Source organism: Chanos chanos, chromosome 1, assembly GCF_902362185.1.
Source record: "Chanos chanos chromosome 1, fChaCha1.1, whole genome shotgun sequence".
Lineage (NCBI taxonomy): Eukaryota > Metazoa > Chordata > Actinopteri > Gonorynchiformes > Chanidae > Chanos > Chanos chanos.
Window position 1 is genome coordinate 44,998,977 of NC_044495.1, and position 17,872 is coordinate 45,016,848.

Here is a 17,872-nt window from a genome sequence, read left to right on the forward strand (position 1 = left end):
ATATAATTATCATCAAGGGACATGGAATGTTCCCCAAATTATAGAATGAGTCCCATGGAAAGACCTCCACTCTCATACAGGTGGCATCTCTCATATGGTGCCTCCTTGATGGCCCTGACCTTGTCCGCTGATAGGTGGATCCTACTGCTGTTCAGTACATGACCAAAATTTACTTTATCTTTGGCTGAAATCCTTTCAAGGGCAGACTTGTTCACTCCGTACAACAACCTCCCTGAGTTTTCCACCTTATATGTCTGCAGGAGGCTGCATGGATTAGTAGATATCACCATGTGACTCAGCATAGTAGAAAACTGACAATTTGCATTCTTCCAGTGTTACAAATTTCACATGAAATGTGGGACAAAGACCACTCCCGTATACCAGCCCATAAGTACGACCGCATCCGTGAACTGTCGCTGGCAAAACTGACTCAGCTTTTGAGAAAATCGTCGACATCATTATGTATTTCGTGCAATTCAGCGTGTGCTAAATTGCTCGTGACATGTGTTGTATCTGCAAACCATACCTTATTAAAATCCACGAAAAATAAACCATGATATAAACTGTGCATGCGAGTTTTGGCATGAATTTGATTCTATTCAAAAACTCCACGCACTTTGCAAGGTTAACAGCTGGAGAGAGGAGTGTTATCGGCCTCGGTCAGCAGAAGAAATTCAGCTTTATCTAGTGTTTATCTTACTTATTAGGTAAAATAAGTTTTAGGTAGATGATTGTCGTATTGTGATTAAGTGTTGATAGGACGCTTAAGGTTTAAACATTTATTTATGGTCGTGCATTGGTGACAACGAAGGACGTTCGTCGACACGAATATATAAACCACTCCATATACCTCACATTAATAATACAAACCACACACTCTGTAGTCGCAGGAATGTAGATAGCTGCTAATGTGACAAATTTGAGAGTCGGACAACCGATTGTAAAACAATCTGGACTTTTGACTGGGCGCAGAGGAAGAAAGCTGGATTACGGTACTGTTAGTTTTGCGTGCCAAAATCAAATGATCACAGCATAGCACTGATGTAACCCTAAATGTTATAATTATGTTACACTATTATACTGTATGTATTATATAGTTTATGTCATAATAACATATTGCCATATATTATACACGCATTGCCTGAAAGGTGTTGTGTAAAAGAGAGCTTTCATTCAGATGTTTCAATATTTTTACAATGAACGAGTCGTGCTACTCTTCTCATTGGTGAAATGTCTTTAAGGAACTCATTCAGATTTAACGATCTCTTTATTGAGTGTATTATGATTCCCCAAGTCAAAAGCGGATGGCTTGTACAAAACAACAGCCTCTTCCCCTCTCAGCTGTTAAAAAAATGCACACTGATCACGTGTGAGAATAAAGTTGCCGAGGGAGGGGCCAAGATGCCCATGACCAGGTATCTCCACCAATGAAATGACATGGAATGGTTTGTCAATTTACGGACACTATAAACTATACACCCTCTTTATCTGTGAATATTTCCTCACGGGTCTCAGACAGGTAAGACTACAGGCGCAGTCATCTATCACGACTTTGAATTGATGGTGATATTTAGTAACTTTCATTTTAGTTGCACGTTATTTCCATATTTGCATTTTGCGCCGTAGTGACTTTACTTTCATATCTCATTTCCACTTCTGCTCTTTTAACTGTAGATTCTGATAGCTGTCATCGAAACTATTTTACACTTGTGTTTGCAACACCCCGAGCGAGTTCAAAATGATCTTTTCCCCAACATAAACCTCGTTCCTAGTGTGTGGATTTGACGTAAAATATGGTAGAATATTAAATGGCGCAGTTTTTAATCCTCTTTTAAAATATAGATTTCCGCTGCCCCGGTTTCGGTACTCGTTTTGTTTTCTCGAGAAACTGCGGTAGCACCAGGGTTTCGTGACTGGAAGAGACAGGGCATTTGTGTAGTTCCGAACATGAGCGTGAACAGGCTCCAAAACAACGAACTACATGTGTGAATATACGGAGTAAAAAAATGCTGTTTTACCGATTTGAGTGTCTATGCCCTGTTTTGATTTGTTGATTTGGGAGCGCATAATTCCACAATATCGCATTCATGGCGTTCTCTTCGCTAGTCCTAAACGTACTTGCTGCCCAGCAAATGAAGACATGAACGTACTTATGTTCCCCGTGTACACACACACACACACACACACACACATACATCTATATATATATATATATATATATATATATATATATATATATATATATATATATATGTGTGTGTGTGTGTGTGTGTGTGTGTGTGTATGTATGTATATATAGAATTACCTAGCAAGGTTTTAGGTGGTAATGATGGTGGTAATGAAAGATCTATTACTTTTTACTTTATACTGTTTGTGTCTCTCAGCTCATATGCCATGAGGACCGTCCAGGCTGTGTTCATCTTTTGTCTTAGTGTAGCACTGGCAGCGCCAAATCTGGACCCACAGCTGGATGAGCACTGGGAGCAGTGGAAGAGCTGGCACAACAAAAATTACCACACAGTCAGTCATCCATTATAGATCCTCACTCCTGTTATTGCCTGAAAATGTGAACAGTGGCATGTTCTAAATTCTATGTTCAGTCAGCAGTGAGGTGGTATTTAGATGTAAAAAAAAATTTGTTTTGAATGTGGTGTGTTGCAGCAAGAGGAGGGCTGGAGACGGATGATTTGGGAGAAGAACCTGGGAAAGATTGAGTTGCATAACCTAGAGCACTCCCTGGGCAAACACACTTACCGACTGGGAATGAATCACTATGGTGACATGGTAAGGTCATAATACGGGGTGGCCATAACATCTTTTTCTCAGACTGTTTTTGTTTCAGAAGATCTCTCTTTTCAGCCAGACTGGTTCAGGTTGTGCCTGAGGAGCTGCATTTGCATGACATGGTCCATCATTTGATTGGAAGTGTTGTTGTTTCCACAGACCAATGAGGAGTTTAGACAGGTTATGAATGGCTTCCAGCACAAGAAGGCAAGGAAGGTCAAGGGATCGTTCTTCATGGAGCCCAACTTTATGAATGTGCCAAAGAAGTTGGACTGGAGAGAGAAAGGTTGTGTCACACCTGTGAAAGACCAGGTGAGGGTTATGTCACACCTGTGAAAGACCAGGTGAGGGTTGTGTCAAAGTCTTAATGAGTCTTAGCACTCTCTCTGTGACATTTCTGAAATGCTTAGAACATATGCACTCACTACACACTTCTGCCTCTTTACTGCTGTGCAAAACAAACTCGTTTCTTGCACAGAGGTGTTGACACGTGTGTGTGCCTTAATACACTGTGGTGGAATGCACCCTATAAGGATCTACAGAGAAAAAAAACATTTTTAAAGCTGAAATGTACTGTGTTGGCTAAAAGCATTGTAAATACAATGAATGTAATTTAAAGGAAAATTTTGTTACAAAAGAATATGGCAGATTTTATCATTTCAATGGTCATCAATGTTAATGTGTTTTTCGTAAGGGTGAATGTGGATCCTGCTGGGCTTTCAGTACCACAGGGGCTCTGGAGGGGCAGGTCTTCAAGAAAACAGGTCAGCTGATATCACTTAGTGAGCAGAACCTAGTGGACTGTTCCCGTCCTGAGGGTAATGAGGGGTGTGACGGGGGACTTATGGACCAGGCTTTCCAGTACATCAAGGACAATGGTGGTCTGGATTCAGAGGAATCCTACCCCTACCTTGGAACTGTAAGTCTGTTACTCTTCAACGGAATAAATAACAATCCACATGCATCTTCATCCTAAGGAAAGTCATCTCTTCACATTCATAGTTTCAAGTTATTCTCTCAGGTGCTGAGCATGGAAAGGTTTTGAAAAAATAGGTTTTGATATCTAGCTTTGCCTTCACTTTAGGATGACCAGCCCTGTCGTTATGATCCCAAGTATAACTCGGCCAATGACTCAGGCTTTGTGGACCTCCCCAGTGGAAGTGAGCATGCACTGATGAAGGCAGTAGCTGCTGTGGGACCAGTATCTGTAGGCATTGATGCAGGGCACGAGTCCTTCCAGTTCTATCAGTCAGGTTAGGCCTGAGACAGCCTTGCATGTTTTCATTCATGAATTACATCAGTGCATGTTAGCAGTGTAAAATAATGACAGATCACTACTGCGCTATTGCCATTGTGAAGAGATGTTGATGTCTAATCTAAACCCTTTGATTTGGTGGACTCAGGGATTTACTATGAGGAAGAATGCAGCAGTGAGGAGCTGAACCATGGAGTACTGCTGGTGGGATATGGGTACAAAGATCGGGAGGTGGATGGCAAGAAATACTGGATTGTGAAGAACAGGTATGGAGGATCAGGGATGACTTCTTTATGCTTGCAGATGTCATATGTTAAATGTTATGGGTAAAAGGTAAAGGATTTCCCATACTGCATTAGCTTAAGACCAGTGCTATGACTGACTGGATCTGCTTTGAGGAGCACTGTACAAATAAACTTTTGTAAAACTGAATTAGAGACTTGTCGAGACTGACCTGTTTGTTTTTTTTGAAGCTGGAGTGAGAACTGGGGAGATAAAGGCTATATCTACATGGCAAAGGACAGGAAGAACAACTGTGGCATTGCCACAGCCGCAAGCTACCCTCTGATGTAGAGCAAAAGAGAAATTATCTTTGACAACAAACACACCCCTATCACACATGGCACTCTGGGTTCCAGACCACAAATGCACTGATGGGACCAAAAGGGCAATGTGTATGGAGTAGGTTTATGGGACAAGGGCCATGTGAGTTGCATAGTCTGATGATGAGTTTGAGCCTACACAGGTTGTCATAGGAGTTTTAAGAGACCCTGGTATGGAGAGCACATTCAGCCGCTTGTCTTTACACTGATTCTGCTGATTTCTGTATGTTATTCTTGTAAATATTTGTTTCTCTTTTAACTTATCGTTCTTTAAATGTGTTTTATTTCCCAATGTATTTTTGATCAATGAAATACTTAAAATCTAGCCTGTGGGTATTGTTTTTTGTTTAATTGTTTTTTGTTGATTTCTGATGAAAAAAGGATTTCTAACTTTGTCTTCTCAACTTGCCTCTAAACAAACATTGCGTCTTGAATTCTGGATTAATTTCCAAGATGAATGCCCTTGAAAATGATTTTAAGATGTCAGACTTTGAATGTTTGTCCAAGCAAACATCTCAAATAAGATCAGAGCTCATTTTGGGTGAAGTAGGATGTTTCTCTTGGCATCCTCTATGACAATGGGAGAACATGTTGTGACAACAAAGTCTAGAATTTTAAAATAAGTTTATACATTACATAAGTTTAAAATAAAATATAATCAAGTAATAAATTAAGCATAGCACACCAGTAAGAATATCTAATAAGAAATTAGGTTAGATTTGAGCTGAGACACCAATCCAACCTCATAGTGAGCCCAGTTATACAACATACATCTAAAAAGTATATAGCACAGCCGAACATACAACACACACCTAACAGGCATACAATATACTGTCAGAGAGGAGAGATGATGGTGGGAAGGGTGGCTGACAATGGAGAAGAGGCCAGAGTTTATAGTAGCATCAGCTGCCAAGGAATGACTGAGTACCTGGGATGAGACAGACAGAGGGAGCTGACTGAAAATAACACAATAAGAGTCGTGTGATAGTGTTTGTTTATTTTTGTCATAATGTTTGCTTATTGTTTAGCATAAACACAAAATATTGTCCTGCTACAATGGACTGATAAACAAATAAGGCTTGCTTTATTTATGAAGAAAAATGTACATGAGGTGTCTGTGGTGTGGACTATCCCGAACACATAGGAGAATCTAATGACTCATCAGAACACCACAGGTTTATATTAGCTCTGCAGTGAGTGAAGCAGACCGGATATGAAGTAAACTGTATGGTAGACCGCACTAAGGCTGTTTTGATTACTTGATTCTGTCATAACTATGCTAGGAGTGGACTGTCAGCTTTAGATGTGGATTGTTGTATAACTTGACTGTAAAAAGGCCCTGACTCTTTGAGTTATTTATTTGCGATGTTTCTTGACGTAAGAAAGATACTCCTCCACGTCGTCAGGGGAACCCACAACAAAAGGCACGCGCTGATGGATGGCCTCAGGTACCACGTCCAGGACCCTCTGAGTGCCTGTGGTAGCTATACCCCCGGCCTGCTCAATCAGGAACGCGATGGGATTACACTCATACAGCAGCCTCAGCTACAGACAGAGACGCAGAGAGAGAGAGGGTGAGAAAGGGAAAAAAAGGAAAGGGGGGGGGGGGAGTATACTACTCATCTGTCAGCTGGGTCTTGATCCTGTACCCACTAACTTTTTTAAACAGGTTCTGAGCTCATTGTCAGCTGATGTCCTGATTATTGTTAATCCATTACTACAACAAAGAATTTGTCCCTGCAGCCTTAAAAGAGCTATTGCCAAGTCTCTTCTAAAGAAAAGAAATCTTGACCCCACTGTATTCAGTAACTGTGGGCCAATTTCTAACTTTTCTTTTCTTGGCAAAATAATGGAGGAAGTAGTGTCCATAAAGCTTAATGACTATCTCAACGCAAGTAATCTTAACTGAAAATTTCAGTCTGACTTTTGGGCCCGCAACAGCACTAAAATGGTACCTCTCAATGTTTTGGGCAACCTGTCTGTCAGTTCTCTTAGACTTCAGTTTTGCCTTTCACACTGTTAAGCATGAGATTGTGCTTGACAAGCTGGAGATTGGGTTAGGCTTTCTGGCTTAGTCTTAGGCTGGCTTAGACCCTATGTAACTGGTCACGAATATTATGTTGAGCTAGGCACCCATGTCTCCATGAATCATGGCTTCCAACGTGGTGCTCCATAGGGCTCAATTCAAGGACTATCATTATTTAACCATCACATACTTCCACTAGCTGGTATAATTAATAAAAGCAATAATAAAAGCAAAATTTTCCTCCGTCAATATGCAGACAACATACAGCTTTACTTGTCTTTGGCACACAATGCCCACGGGTCTGTCAGCTTTCTGTTTTCATTGCATAGATAACATCACATGTGGTTGCCTCAGAACTTCCTGCAACTAAATAAGGTTAAGACAGAGGCTCTGGATTTTGGAAATGAAGCACTGATGAGAGATGCATTAGTATGTCAAGACTCTTTGTTCCTTAAGGCCAAAGACCACATCAAGAATCTAGAAATTGTTTTTTGATGGTGATCTTGGTTTTAAAAACCCACATCAGCAACAGCTGCAAAACATCATTAACATCTGCAAAACAACAAGGTCTATGACATGCTGACCATTGTGAAAAAAGACAAATGACAAACGATTTTCTGTCAGCTGCACTGGGATACCGTTCTCTTCTTTTCTAACCTATCTGAGAGCACTGTCACACATTTACAAAGCTGCTGCCAGAAAATTAATACACACCAGAATGACAGACTACATTACACAGGCAACTAAATCTCTTCACTGGTTCACCTATATGTTTCAGAACTGACTGTAAAGTTCTTTGACTAGTTTTAAAATGTCTTCATGTCCTTGCCTGTCTCTAGTGATATGACTGTGAGATATGTTCCATCTAGATCTCTCAGATCAGCCAAGAGTAATCTGGTGGTCATTCCTATAACCCAGCTAAAGAGCAAAAAGTTAGCTTTTATTCTTTATGACTACAAACTGTGTAATTCACTCTTTATTTCTACTTTATTTCTCTTTGTCTCATTTCTCGATTGAAAATCAATTAAAACTGCTGTCCTCTGTAAAGCACTTGGTAAACAGCTTATATTTTACAGGAATATTTTAAAAGGATGTCTACACAGGTAATGGCAACTGACCAAGCCATAAACCATCTCCTCAGTTTTTTTAATCTAATTTTACCCTGTCTCCTATATGAACTTCCCCCATCCTTTGTCTCCTCTATTCACTTTTTCAACCACTGACATATCAGTTGGCATTTATAAATAACACTAATAAAATAGGCGCAACATTGATTAAACATCACCTATTGCACATATATGAAGTCGTGTGTTTTTACAACTGTCCTACTTTCCGCGTGTCAACAGTCCTAGCTTTCAGATTAGCTGAATCATCACTGTTGTCTATAAAATAACCAGGACAGTGTCAGAGAGACAGTGAGGTCTATGAAATAACCAGGACGGTGTCAGAGAGACAGTGAGGTCTATAAAATAACCAGGATGATGTCAGAGAGACAGTGAGGTCTATGAAATCTCTCAGAGTGTGATATTGGATACGTTTTTCATCATCTTAGTAAATAAAATAACATGTACTAAAATGAATTGTTCCAAGATCATTACATTTAATCTGAGACTCTCAATGCATATGTGCCCTCAATTATAATGAGTCAGAGTGAATTTGAGACAGTTCTTCAGAGTCTACAATACGTTTGGAATCACTGCTCATGGAAGCATTCAGAAACATGTTAAGGTTGTGTGGCAGGAGTGGCAATATGTCTGCATCCTGAACAAGCTATTTAAAACAGATCAATTAGGGCAAAGCCAGCAGGGCACTGACACTGACAAACAGTACAGTGTCTATGTACCAATTTAGTATGGCGGGATCTGCATGATGTCAAAGCTGAACTCTAATAAAGTTTTTTAGATGCTTCCTATTTCAATACATATCCACAGAGCTCTGTCTACAGCATTTCCAGCAAAGTTACAAATTCCTCAGTATATTTTCGCTGGCAAATTTCACAAGCATGTCATATCTACTTCAGTTCTAGAGGAGTGAGATTAAACTATGCACTTACTGTGTCTTAAAAGACTCACCTTTCCTTTAGGACTCTTCTCATTTGCAGGATACAAGAAGATTCCTCCGTATGCAATAGTGCGGTGAATGTCAGAAACCATGGATCCCACATACCTGGCACCATAGGGGGCTCCACCATCCTGTGGAACAGGGGCATAATACAGCAGAGAACAGTTCTTACAACCCACTACTCAGATACTAACAATGGGCAACTTGCAAGCACAGAAAAAAACAAAGCTGATAATACAGAGCATGCCAGGGATGTATTGTGTCATTATAATAGTTTGAATGCGAAAATGTTTTAACATTGCTCAAGCATTATAGTCTCTGCAAATTAAATTTTAGTCAACACTTCCCTGTAAATGAATATGGTAGGTTAAAAGTGCCAACAGTAGCACCTGTCTGTACCTGTATGAAGATTTAGCCACTATACTGCAGCCCTCTCATATATTCACATTGCAGGTTTCAGGAGAGAAAGGGAAATGGAGGGAGAGATCAATAAAAGCTTTTCAGAGGAAAACGTTGGTGTAAAAGTGTATAGAGTCATTCTAATTCCATGTATAAATACTGCTAGAATTTCACATCTCTAAGTGAGCCGGCCATTCAAATAACCACTTCACTTTCTGTGAAACCAGTAAAGAGAAACATAATTTCTCCTTTCTGTTCTCTCTTTAAAACATCTGTGCATGGCTCCTCAAGAGCCAGTGTAGGATTTGAACAACATTCACATTCTAAAAAAAATCGCGCTTGCAAAACTGCGAAGTCATGGTGGACCTTTATGTGATGACACATTTACACAACAGTGCACAAGAGCAGTTGGCTCACTGTTACACTGCTCTACTGTTACACTCCACTGCTGTTACAATCCACTACTGTTAAACTGCTCCACTGTTACACTTTTCTACCATTACACTGCACTACTGTTACACCCCACTTCCGTCATACTGTTCGACTGTTACACTGTTCTATCATTACGCTGCTCTATCGTTACACTGCACTACTGTTTCACTGTTCTATTGTTACACTACTGTTACAGTGTTCCACTGTTACATTGATCTACTGCTACACTGTTCTATTGTTACACTGTTCTTCTGTCACACTGCGCTGCTGTTACATGGTTCTACTGTTACACTGCTCTGCTGTTACACTGCTCTATCGTTACATTGCTCTATCTTTATACTACATTATCCTGTCATTTCATTTTAAATGCATCACTTGTAAGCATCACAGCTAATGAGAGCACTTTTAAATACAGTACTGATAAAAATCAGAAAGAGATGCTTATAAATCTGAGATCTGAGACTCGTGTGAGATCACTCAACACCATCTCAACAATATCTCTTTTTAACGACAGATTTTGTCTGTTTCCCATTTAATTTAGTGTCCTTGTGTGAATGGTCACAGATAGAAATGACAAAGTGACCTTATGACACAGACAGGCTACAGACAAACATGACTGAGAAAAAGGCCACAACCCCATTCAGTTCAACACTGCTAGAAAATGACAATGGCACTGACATAAGGATGAATGAGGAAAAATTCCCCAGAAGTCTGAAACAGAGAGAAGGAAGGATGGAGAGGGAGGAGAGAGCAGGCTGTGTGGCCTAGGGCCTGCATGTAGAGGCATTCTATCATGTGCTGCTCAGTCATTCCTACTGTGCCTTTATGAAATTGTGTAAGAATGTGTAGATTTGTGTAACTGTGATGCTTCCACATTTGGGATTACCAATCCCAATCTGTCATTATGAGTACCATCAAATAATTCACAAAGACAAAACAGAGTCAACTCTTTTCAGTATCATCGTCTGATGTTCAGTTTAAACACAGACACGGTGCATAAGTAGTGATTCACAATTCACAGTTTGTAAATGAGCAAAAAAAAACTCAGCATATTTTCTGTGGATTGATCAAAAACAGCCTTAGCTGCAGATGAGATGTTTCCCTGTCTTTCGATACTGAGTCTGTGTGCATGCTGACTCTATGGATTTGACATACCATTGTCTGGTCTGCAGCAGAACCCATCTGCTTCCTGAAGAAGGAGATTCTCAGTAAAACCCCTCTGAACTTTTTACCACTGCTAAAGTCAGATAAAGATGATGATGGTGTGTGTGTGTGTGTGTGTGTGTGTGTGTGTGTGTGTGTGTATGCATGTGACTGGTATGTGTCACTGGTCATGAGCAGGCAGACATCAGAGTTGGGGCTTCCACTTCCACCTGAATGTGTGTGTGTGTCTGTGTGTGTGTGTGTGCGTGTGTGTGTGTGTGTGTTTGTGTGTTTGTGTGTGTGTGTGTGTGCGTGTGTGTGTGTGCGTATGTGCAGTCTGCATGTGTGTGGTCCTGAAGCAGCAGATGAGAAGCACATGCTTTGTCAGATTTTATGAGGAAGGAAGTCCAGTCAGCAGACCCACAGTTTCATGTGTTCTGAGGGCTTTAACTTGTCAACAAAAACAAATGCAGAGAGCAGAGATTCACTGTGAATAGCACACACAGGGTTTTGGAAGCGAGGGAAAGATAACAACTGTTATAAACATAAACATTTCTTAGCAGTGGGTGTGTAGAAAAAGGTACTTATTAAACATCCTTCTCTTTTCAGCGTGGTTTAGGTTCTGAGAAACATAACAGGTGTTAAATTTCTCTGTTTGAGTAGCATCAGTGATGAAGCCCCTACCGGTGGATATTTCTTGCTCTTCAGATATTCGTTCACATCAGGCTCAAAGTACTTGGCATAGCCTTCGTTCACACTGTAGATCTTTCCTTTCTTCTTGATCTTGACATTTCTTTCTATGAGTATGAACTCACCCACAGCCTGAGGGAGGAACAGCATGTGAGATACAGCATATCAAGCCTGCCTGTAACTCTCCTATAGAGAAAAATACTGATCAACAGGGAAGTGAAACTGGCAAAACATCAACCCCAGCACAGTCTTATAAATCAGACAAAGTTTCTGGCGTCTTTTACCACATTCAGAGTTGAAGAATGCATTACAGTTATATTTTTCTTTGTTGTCAGGGGTCAGGGGGTCACACAGACCTGTTGACATCTGGGTCAAATAACAGTGATGGGATCTAGAGTAAGGCCTTAATTCAGCCTTATGCCAGTTCATTAACTAATGACTATGACACTCTTGGCTGATTGAGCAGGCCATGCAGTAGCAGGTATGAGTTTGTTGTAGTCTTACTCACGGGGTCAAGCATGAAGAAGTTGAGACCTGCTCCGGTGCTGAGGGCCACCAGTGTGGCACTGCCGTACAGCGCATACCCCGCGCATACGATCTGGTTTCCAGGCTGTAGGGCGTCCTTCTCTGTTGGCTCTCCCTCGGATGTCTAAAGGTGATCAGAGCACAGACTTTACATCCAGTATTTCAGTTGTAGATGAACAAATAATTTGTAATAGACTACAGAATGAAAAAAACGAAATAAATGGGTTAATTCATTGGTTTCCTGTATGCTTAAAGCTTTAGGGGTCTCTAAAACTGTTTATTTAGTGGAAGGGTTAAGAAAAGATTATGGGCACATTGGAGGATTTTCTGAATATGCATTGTTATATTCATGAAGATCGGAGCCTGTGTGGTCAATACATTCTTAGGCATTAGGGGACTTTCACTGTCTGTTGTTGTTTGACTGGGAGTCTGTTGTGATTTAAATACTGAGCTGTTTTGACACTGGATCATTATTAAGACAAGGGCAAAACGGAAGTCCCATTAACTAACTTTACAGTGCTATCTAGTGGCAATTATCAGTACTAAATTATCTCTTAAGTATGAGCAAGTCAATGAATATCATCTTCATCTTTTCTATTTATCTGTTTTCTTCTGATTCTATATTGATCCTAACAGTAACAGTGAATGAAGGTAAACATAAAGCATTGATTATTAAGCATTCAACATAAAGCTTAATTATGCAGTAATAAAATAACTAAAATTTTGTTCTTCATAGCCAGTGTGTCTGATCTGATGGTGAGATTGCAGGTTTTCTACATCTTAACCTTGCACAGGACTACATTAGTGCCAGTCAAACGCGACAAAGAAAGAGAAAAGAATGCACAGACAAGGTGCACTATGATGGTAAATTTGGCTGACTTGCTTTTATTTCTTGGCATGGTGTAGAAACGTTGCAATGCATCGCAGTGTCCAGCTTCTCAGTTACACATGGCTTCTGGAAGCATTGTTAATTCTCACAGCGCTACCCCAGGGCGCACTGTATTCACTCACCCTTTTATAAATGGCAAAGATGGTGCCTATTGGAGCCAGACAGTCTATGTTGGAGGATCCATCGAGTGGATCAAAGCACACCACGTATTTGCCCTGTGTATAGAGAGATAGTGAATGGGCAGTGATTGAACAGAGTGATGAAGAACAGTTATCTGCTGCCCTCTTGTGGTCATCCTCTGAATTAAACAGTTTAAGCAATTTACAGAGACCTCTCAAAGAATGCATCACACGAACGTAGTACCTACCCGAAATCCGTCAATATCATGAATATGCATGTAGTCACAGATTCTGTACTCTAAACTCAGAGTCAGAGGTCGAATGAATATCAAGACATCTCTGACTGTGCATTTGGCACGGCGTATTTACCCGTTTTTGGGCGGGGATGATTACTGCATCCTTATTCTCCTCTGAGACCAATAAACAGGTGCTGTATGAGGCCTGGAGCATGTTTATAACCAGGTCATTAGACAGAACATCTAGTTTCTTTACGTCATCCCCCGTCACGTTGACTTTCCCCGCAAGGCCTTGCCTGCGCACAACACAGGAAATGCATGATACAAGAGTTTGGCATGTCCGCAAAATCAGTCATACGCTTAAGCTAAAGGCGAAAAAGACCAAAGCAGTAAAATGTAGCCCTCTACTGCGCTCCAGATATATCATTGGCCCATATAAAGACAATAAATTAATCTCATATACAAATTTTGATTCAGAACATTCTGATTCTAGTAATCATTTAAATAAATGACTAAAGCTCCGAACAGACAAACCCCAAAACACCATGGTTGACGAAGAGAATCTGGAGGGTTCTTCTAAAAAGCCTTACGAATGAACATTTGAACTCAAGCAGGGGAGCTAATTGATAATTGTGGCGTAAGAATAAATGAACAAGTAAAATATAACATATATCTACACTTATATGTCATTTCAGTCTCGAAATATAACCACACTGCATTATAGTAATATAGCCACTGCGCCGGTTTCTGTACGAACAAATGGGTCAAAAAATATCAAGAACCAAATTGTCTGCTCTGTTGGAGAGATGACTCGACTCCTACAGTTCAGTTGGGTTGGTTCAAAAGAGCCATTCGTTCGCCCAACGCTCACCGCTTTATTAACGTACTGTGCAGGGCGAGACTTACAGGTGAGCGAGTCCTGCCTTCCTCACGGCGGAAGAGATTGCTTTGACAGCTGTCAACATGGAGTTAATTAACTGGGTCAGCTCTCCCGTCGCCCCTTTGGCTTGGCGACCCGTCTCCATGACAAAGCGCGTGAGCGTCCATACGTCCACATCGAACGGCGATTGATCTGACATGCTTGCATTAACCAGACAATGGTATGATCGTGCGTCGGTGTGTGAGAGAAAAACTAGGGAGCAAAGCCATGTTCGGCTGTCTGGGGGCACCAGTAGCGCTCTCTTTTCATACGCGGCGACTGGATCAAAGCCAAGAGTTATATTTGTACGAGGTATCGGATAACTAAGTAACTCAAAGGTTTTGGTCGGGCACGTCTGATGAACATAACCATCTCACGAGGCATGTAACAATCACGATACGCCAGCTAAAATGAGCTTTAGTAACAGTAATAATAATAATTGTAGTAAAAGTCAGTAGTATTTTTTTACTTCCCGAAGTTTACAAACCGCTTATGGTGCAAGGCTTGTGGTGTCTGCTTATCTCGAAATGGAGACTAAAAATGACCAATTCAAATTGTTTTCATGCTTGGACGCATAGCTTGTTGGAGACCACGTTTTGCCCATGCTGTGTCAGTTGTTAAAGCACAAAGTGTGTGAACGTGGTTTTGTCTTAATACTATTAATCACGCTGAGACACTTTTATTATTGGACCACGCTGGAAAAGACACAATCACCAGGCTGATGTTCTAAAGAGAAGCACAGGGTTGTTTTTCTGTGTGAGCAGTAAGACACTAAATGCATCTCAAATGTCACCATGGTCATGGCCTCCAACTGACATTTAGAGAAAAGGTCGTCTTCTCTTGATTTAGTCCCACTGCTTAAAGGCACATGGTGTCCTGCCATCAAATCTGTCTTATCTCAAAACCTCCACTCATTCTTTCCTCTCCTTATTTTACAGAATGTCCCTCTCATATGTTGTTATGTGGTAGTGTTTAGTCACAGAACAATGAGACCTGTACAGTTGTGCTCTGTTGTGCATATGTGAGGCACGGCTCTGATTACATGTACTCACGATGAACAATATTCAGCTCAAGCCTGGCTGAGCAAGTCAAAATGTTCAGTACTTATTTTCACACTCCTGTCTGACTCAAGAAAATAAGAAAGAAAGAAAGAAATTGTGCAAAACAGACAGATGCTGTCTCTGATGCGCAGAAATAAAGGTTTGGTTCATTTAGATAAGAACAGGGGATTCAGGATTACTGACAGTAAGTTTTGCGTCACAAAAACAGTTTCTTCCCGACAGCAGTAAGCCCCCTGACCCCTGCTGACACGGACACTGCCCTCCCCATCTGGAACTGTGTTACTTAAAATGTCTAGTCATCTGTCTATTTCACTTTGCACTTCTTACATGCTAGTTTTTCAATATTCAGTATACCTTCTACCTCTTTTAATATATTTTTATATTATATTTTATTCCACTTTACACATTTTACATTTATATTCAATATTCATATTTTTTCTACCTCCTTTAATATACTTTTTACATTATATTTATAGTATTCCCTGTATATTGTACAGCTCCTTGCACCGCCACTAGATTTGTTTTGTGTTATTTTGTTTTGTTTGTGTTGCACTACTGTTACAAGTCACTGTACTTTAATGCTGAACTTGTATAGTATTTGTATTTGTATGTTGTATTTGTATAGTGCACCAACACCAAGAAAAATTCCTCGTAGGTGTAAACCTACTTGGCAATAAACCACATTCTGATTCTGATACTTGTAATAAAGCTTGTGTGTTCACAGGAAGTACTGCATTATCTGTCTAGTTGTACCTGTATCTCTAGTCACTATCCTATCACTATTTTATAACTATTCTATCACTATTCTGCTTCACTATAAGGTATTCTACTGAGGCGCTTACCTATGAGGGATGGAAATAACAAAAATGAATTGATAAAAATGGAGGTGATGAAAAGCACGTGAATTAAAAAATAGAGCGTTAAAAATGCGAAAGGAAAAAGAGAGGGATAAATTATTAAGTGATTTGATTGATTTAAAGTCGATTTGACTAAAACAGTCGTGATATAATGAAAACAGCCGTGTTTCATCATTTTCATTCATCATGGATATGTGACAAAGGGTGTGAGATCCGCAAGGAGGGAGAACTTGCTGCCTTAACTTCAGCCTCTGAGCAGAGGCACAATGTCCCTAGCTCCCTGCAAGTTGAGAGCCAAAAACTCAATCAGTTCACCAGTGGGCGTGGTTTTTGATTACTGAATTGAATTTTGCTGAAATTAAGGTGGCAAGTTCTTTGCTCCTTGCAGATCTCACCCTTTCTGCTACATATCTGCATCTTCTGGTGGGCTCAAACACAGCCTCCTCCATAATATCTCCTACCCCCAGGCACTACAACCATGACTCGATCAGTTCATCAGTGGGCGGGTTTTGTGATTGACATTTTGGGCGGAAGCAACGAAAATTGCTTGCTGTAAATGATAAGCGGAAGTAACAAAAATTAATTGCTGTAAATACTAAATGTCAGTCGAGTTGATTATTAGAGCAACAGTGTTTCAAATAAAATGTCAATCAAGTTTATCAAATCAATTGACAATTTATCACTCTATCTTTCAGTTCACATACATTTTTACTCCTCTATTTTTCAATTCACACACATTTTTATCACCTCCATTTTTGTCAATTAATTTTTGTTACTTCCACCCCTCATACTGACCCAGTGGACTCTATGATTAAAGTCTTTCATTCTTACTATAGCCAGTTAGGGTGTGACTGTAATAATAATAATAATCATAATCATAATCATAATAATAATAATAAAAATAATAAGTTTATCTTGAGCCCAGTATCACTATTTATAGTCTCAAAGGGCTTTACATGTCTATAACAAAGTCAAATCAAAATTATATTATGCATAAGTTTGAGAAAATAGATAAGCCTTTAGTCTCATTTTAAAGTTATTGAGAGAGTTTGCTTCTCTAACTTCTGTAGGTAAACCATTCCAGAGGAAGGGTGAGCGGTAGGAAAAGGCTCGGTTGCCAGCGGACTTCTTTTTAACTCTTGGAATGACTAATAGTCCAGAATCTTGAGAGCACAGAGTGCGAGGTGGGTTATAGGGTGTAATTAAGTCAGAGAGGTAGGAAGGTGCAAGCCCATGTAAAATTTTATATGTTAATAAGAGGACCTTAAAATCTGCCCTTGCATGAATTGGGAGCCAATGAAGGGAAGCCAGGACAGGGCTAATGTGATCAAACTTCTTCGTTTGGGTCAGAATTCTGGCAGCAGCATTCTGGACCAGCTGAAGACTATTGGCACTAGAGGCAGGCAGGCCAGAGTAATTGAGGCGATACGTGACGAATGTGTGAATAATGGTTTCTGCATCAGCCATACTTAGGAAGGGCCTAATTTTAGCAATGTTACGGAGGTGATAAAAGGCAGTTTTGGTTGTGTTCTTGATATGAGTGACTTGCGAGAGACTAGAGTCAAAAATCACACCAAGGATTTTAGCGGAAGAGTTTTGAGAGATGATGCAGTTGTCAAAATGTAGGGTAAGATCACTAAAAAGATGCTCATGCTAAGGGGGACCAATGACCAGCATTTCAGTCTTGCCTGCGTTAAGCATCAGGAAATTTGAAGACATCCAACCCTTAATAGCACAAAGACATGCCTCAAGGTTAGCCAATTCAGAGGGGTCATTGTGCTGGATAGGTAAGAAAATCTGAGTATTGTCAGCATAACAATGGAAGTTAATGTTGTAACTACGAATAATGTCACCCAAAGGGAGCATGTAAATAG

At 40.2% G+C, this 17,872-nt stretch overlaps 2 protein-coding genes across 2 annotated transcripts; one reads left to right on the top strand and one right to left on the bottom strand.

Annotated features, from left to right (window-relative positions):
• Positions 1–2,394: 2,394 nt before the first annotated feature.
• ctsla (cathepsin La) lies at positions 2,395–4,886 on the top strand. Its single transcript, XM_030788186.1, has 7 exons — positions 2,395–2,520; positions 2,662–2,784; positions 2,944–3,096; positions 3,479–3,703; positions 3,869–4,037; positions 4,188–4,305; positions 4,513–4,886. The coding sequence occupies exons 1-7, from the start codon at positions 2,395–2,397 to the stop codon at positions 4,610–4,612; spliced, it is 1,014 nt and encodes a 337-aa protein (XP_030644046.1). The 3' UTR covers positions 4,613–4,886.
• Positions 4,887–5,997: 1,111 nt separating this feature from the next.
• Positions 5,998–14,240, bottom strand: fbp2 (fructose-1,6-bisphosphatase 2). The gene is made up of 7 exons (XM_030778846.1): positions 14,068–14,240; positions 13,295–13,457; positions 12,929–13,021; positions 11,901–12,041; positions 11,387–11,524; positions 8,740–8,859; positions 5,998–6,186 (listed from the first exon to the last, which is right to left on the bottom strand). The coding sequence occupies exons 1-7, from the start codon at positions 14,238–14,240 to the stop codon at positions 5,998–6,000; spliced, it is 1,017 nt and encodes a 338-aa protein (XP_030634706.1).
• Between the last annotated feature and the right edge of the window lie 3,632 nt (positions 14,241–17,872).

Coding starts and splice junctions, on each gene's coding strand:
- fbp2 (XM_030778846.1), bottom strand. CDS start 14,240: ATGTCAGATCAATCGCCGTTCGATGTGGACGTATGGACGCTCACGCGC. Junction 13,022..13,294: donor TCATCCCCGCCCAAAAACGG/GTAAATACGCCG, acceptor CTCTATACACAG/GGCAAATACGTGGTGTGCTT. Junction 6,187..8,739: donor AGAAGAGTCCTAAAGGAAAG/GTGAGTCTTTTA, acceptor CTCTGTCTGTAG/CTGAGGCTGCTGTATGAGTG.
- ctsla (XM_030788186.1), top strand. CDS start 2,395: ATGAGGACCGTCCAGGCTGTGTTCATCTTTTGTCTTAGTGTAGCACTG. Junction 2,521..2,661: donor ACAACAAAAATTACCACACA/GTCAGTCATCCA, acceptor GGTGTGTTGCAG/CAAGAGGAGGGCTGGAGACG. Junction 3,097..3,478: donor TCACACCTGTGAAAGACCAG/GTGAGGGTTATG, acceptor GTTTTTCGTAAG/GGTGAATGTGGATCCTGCTG.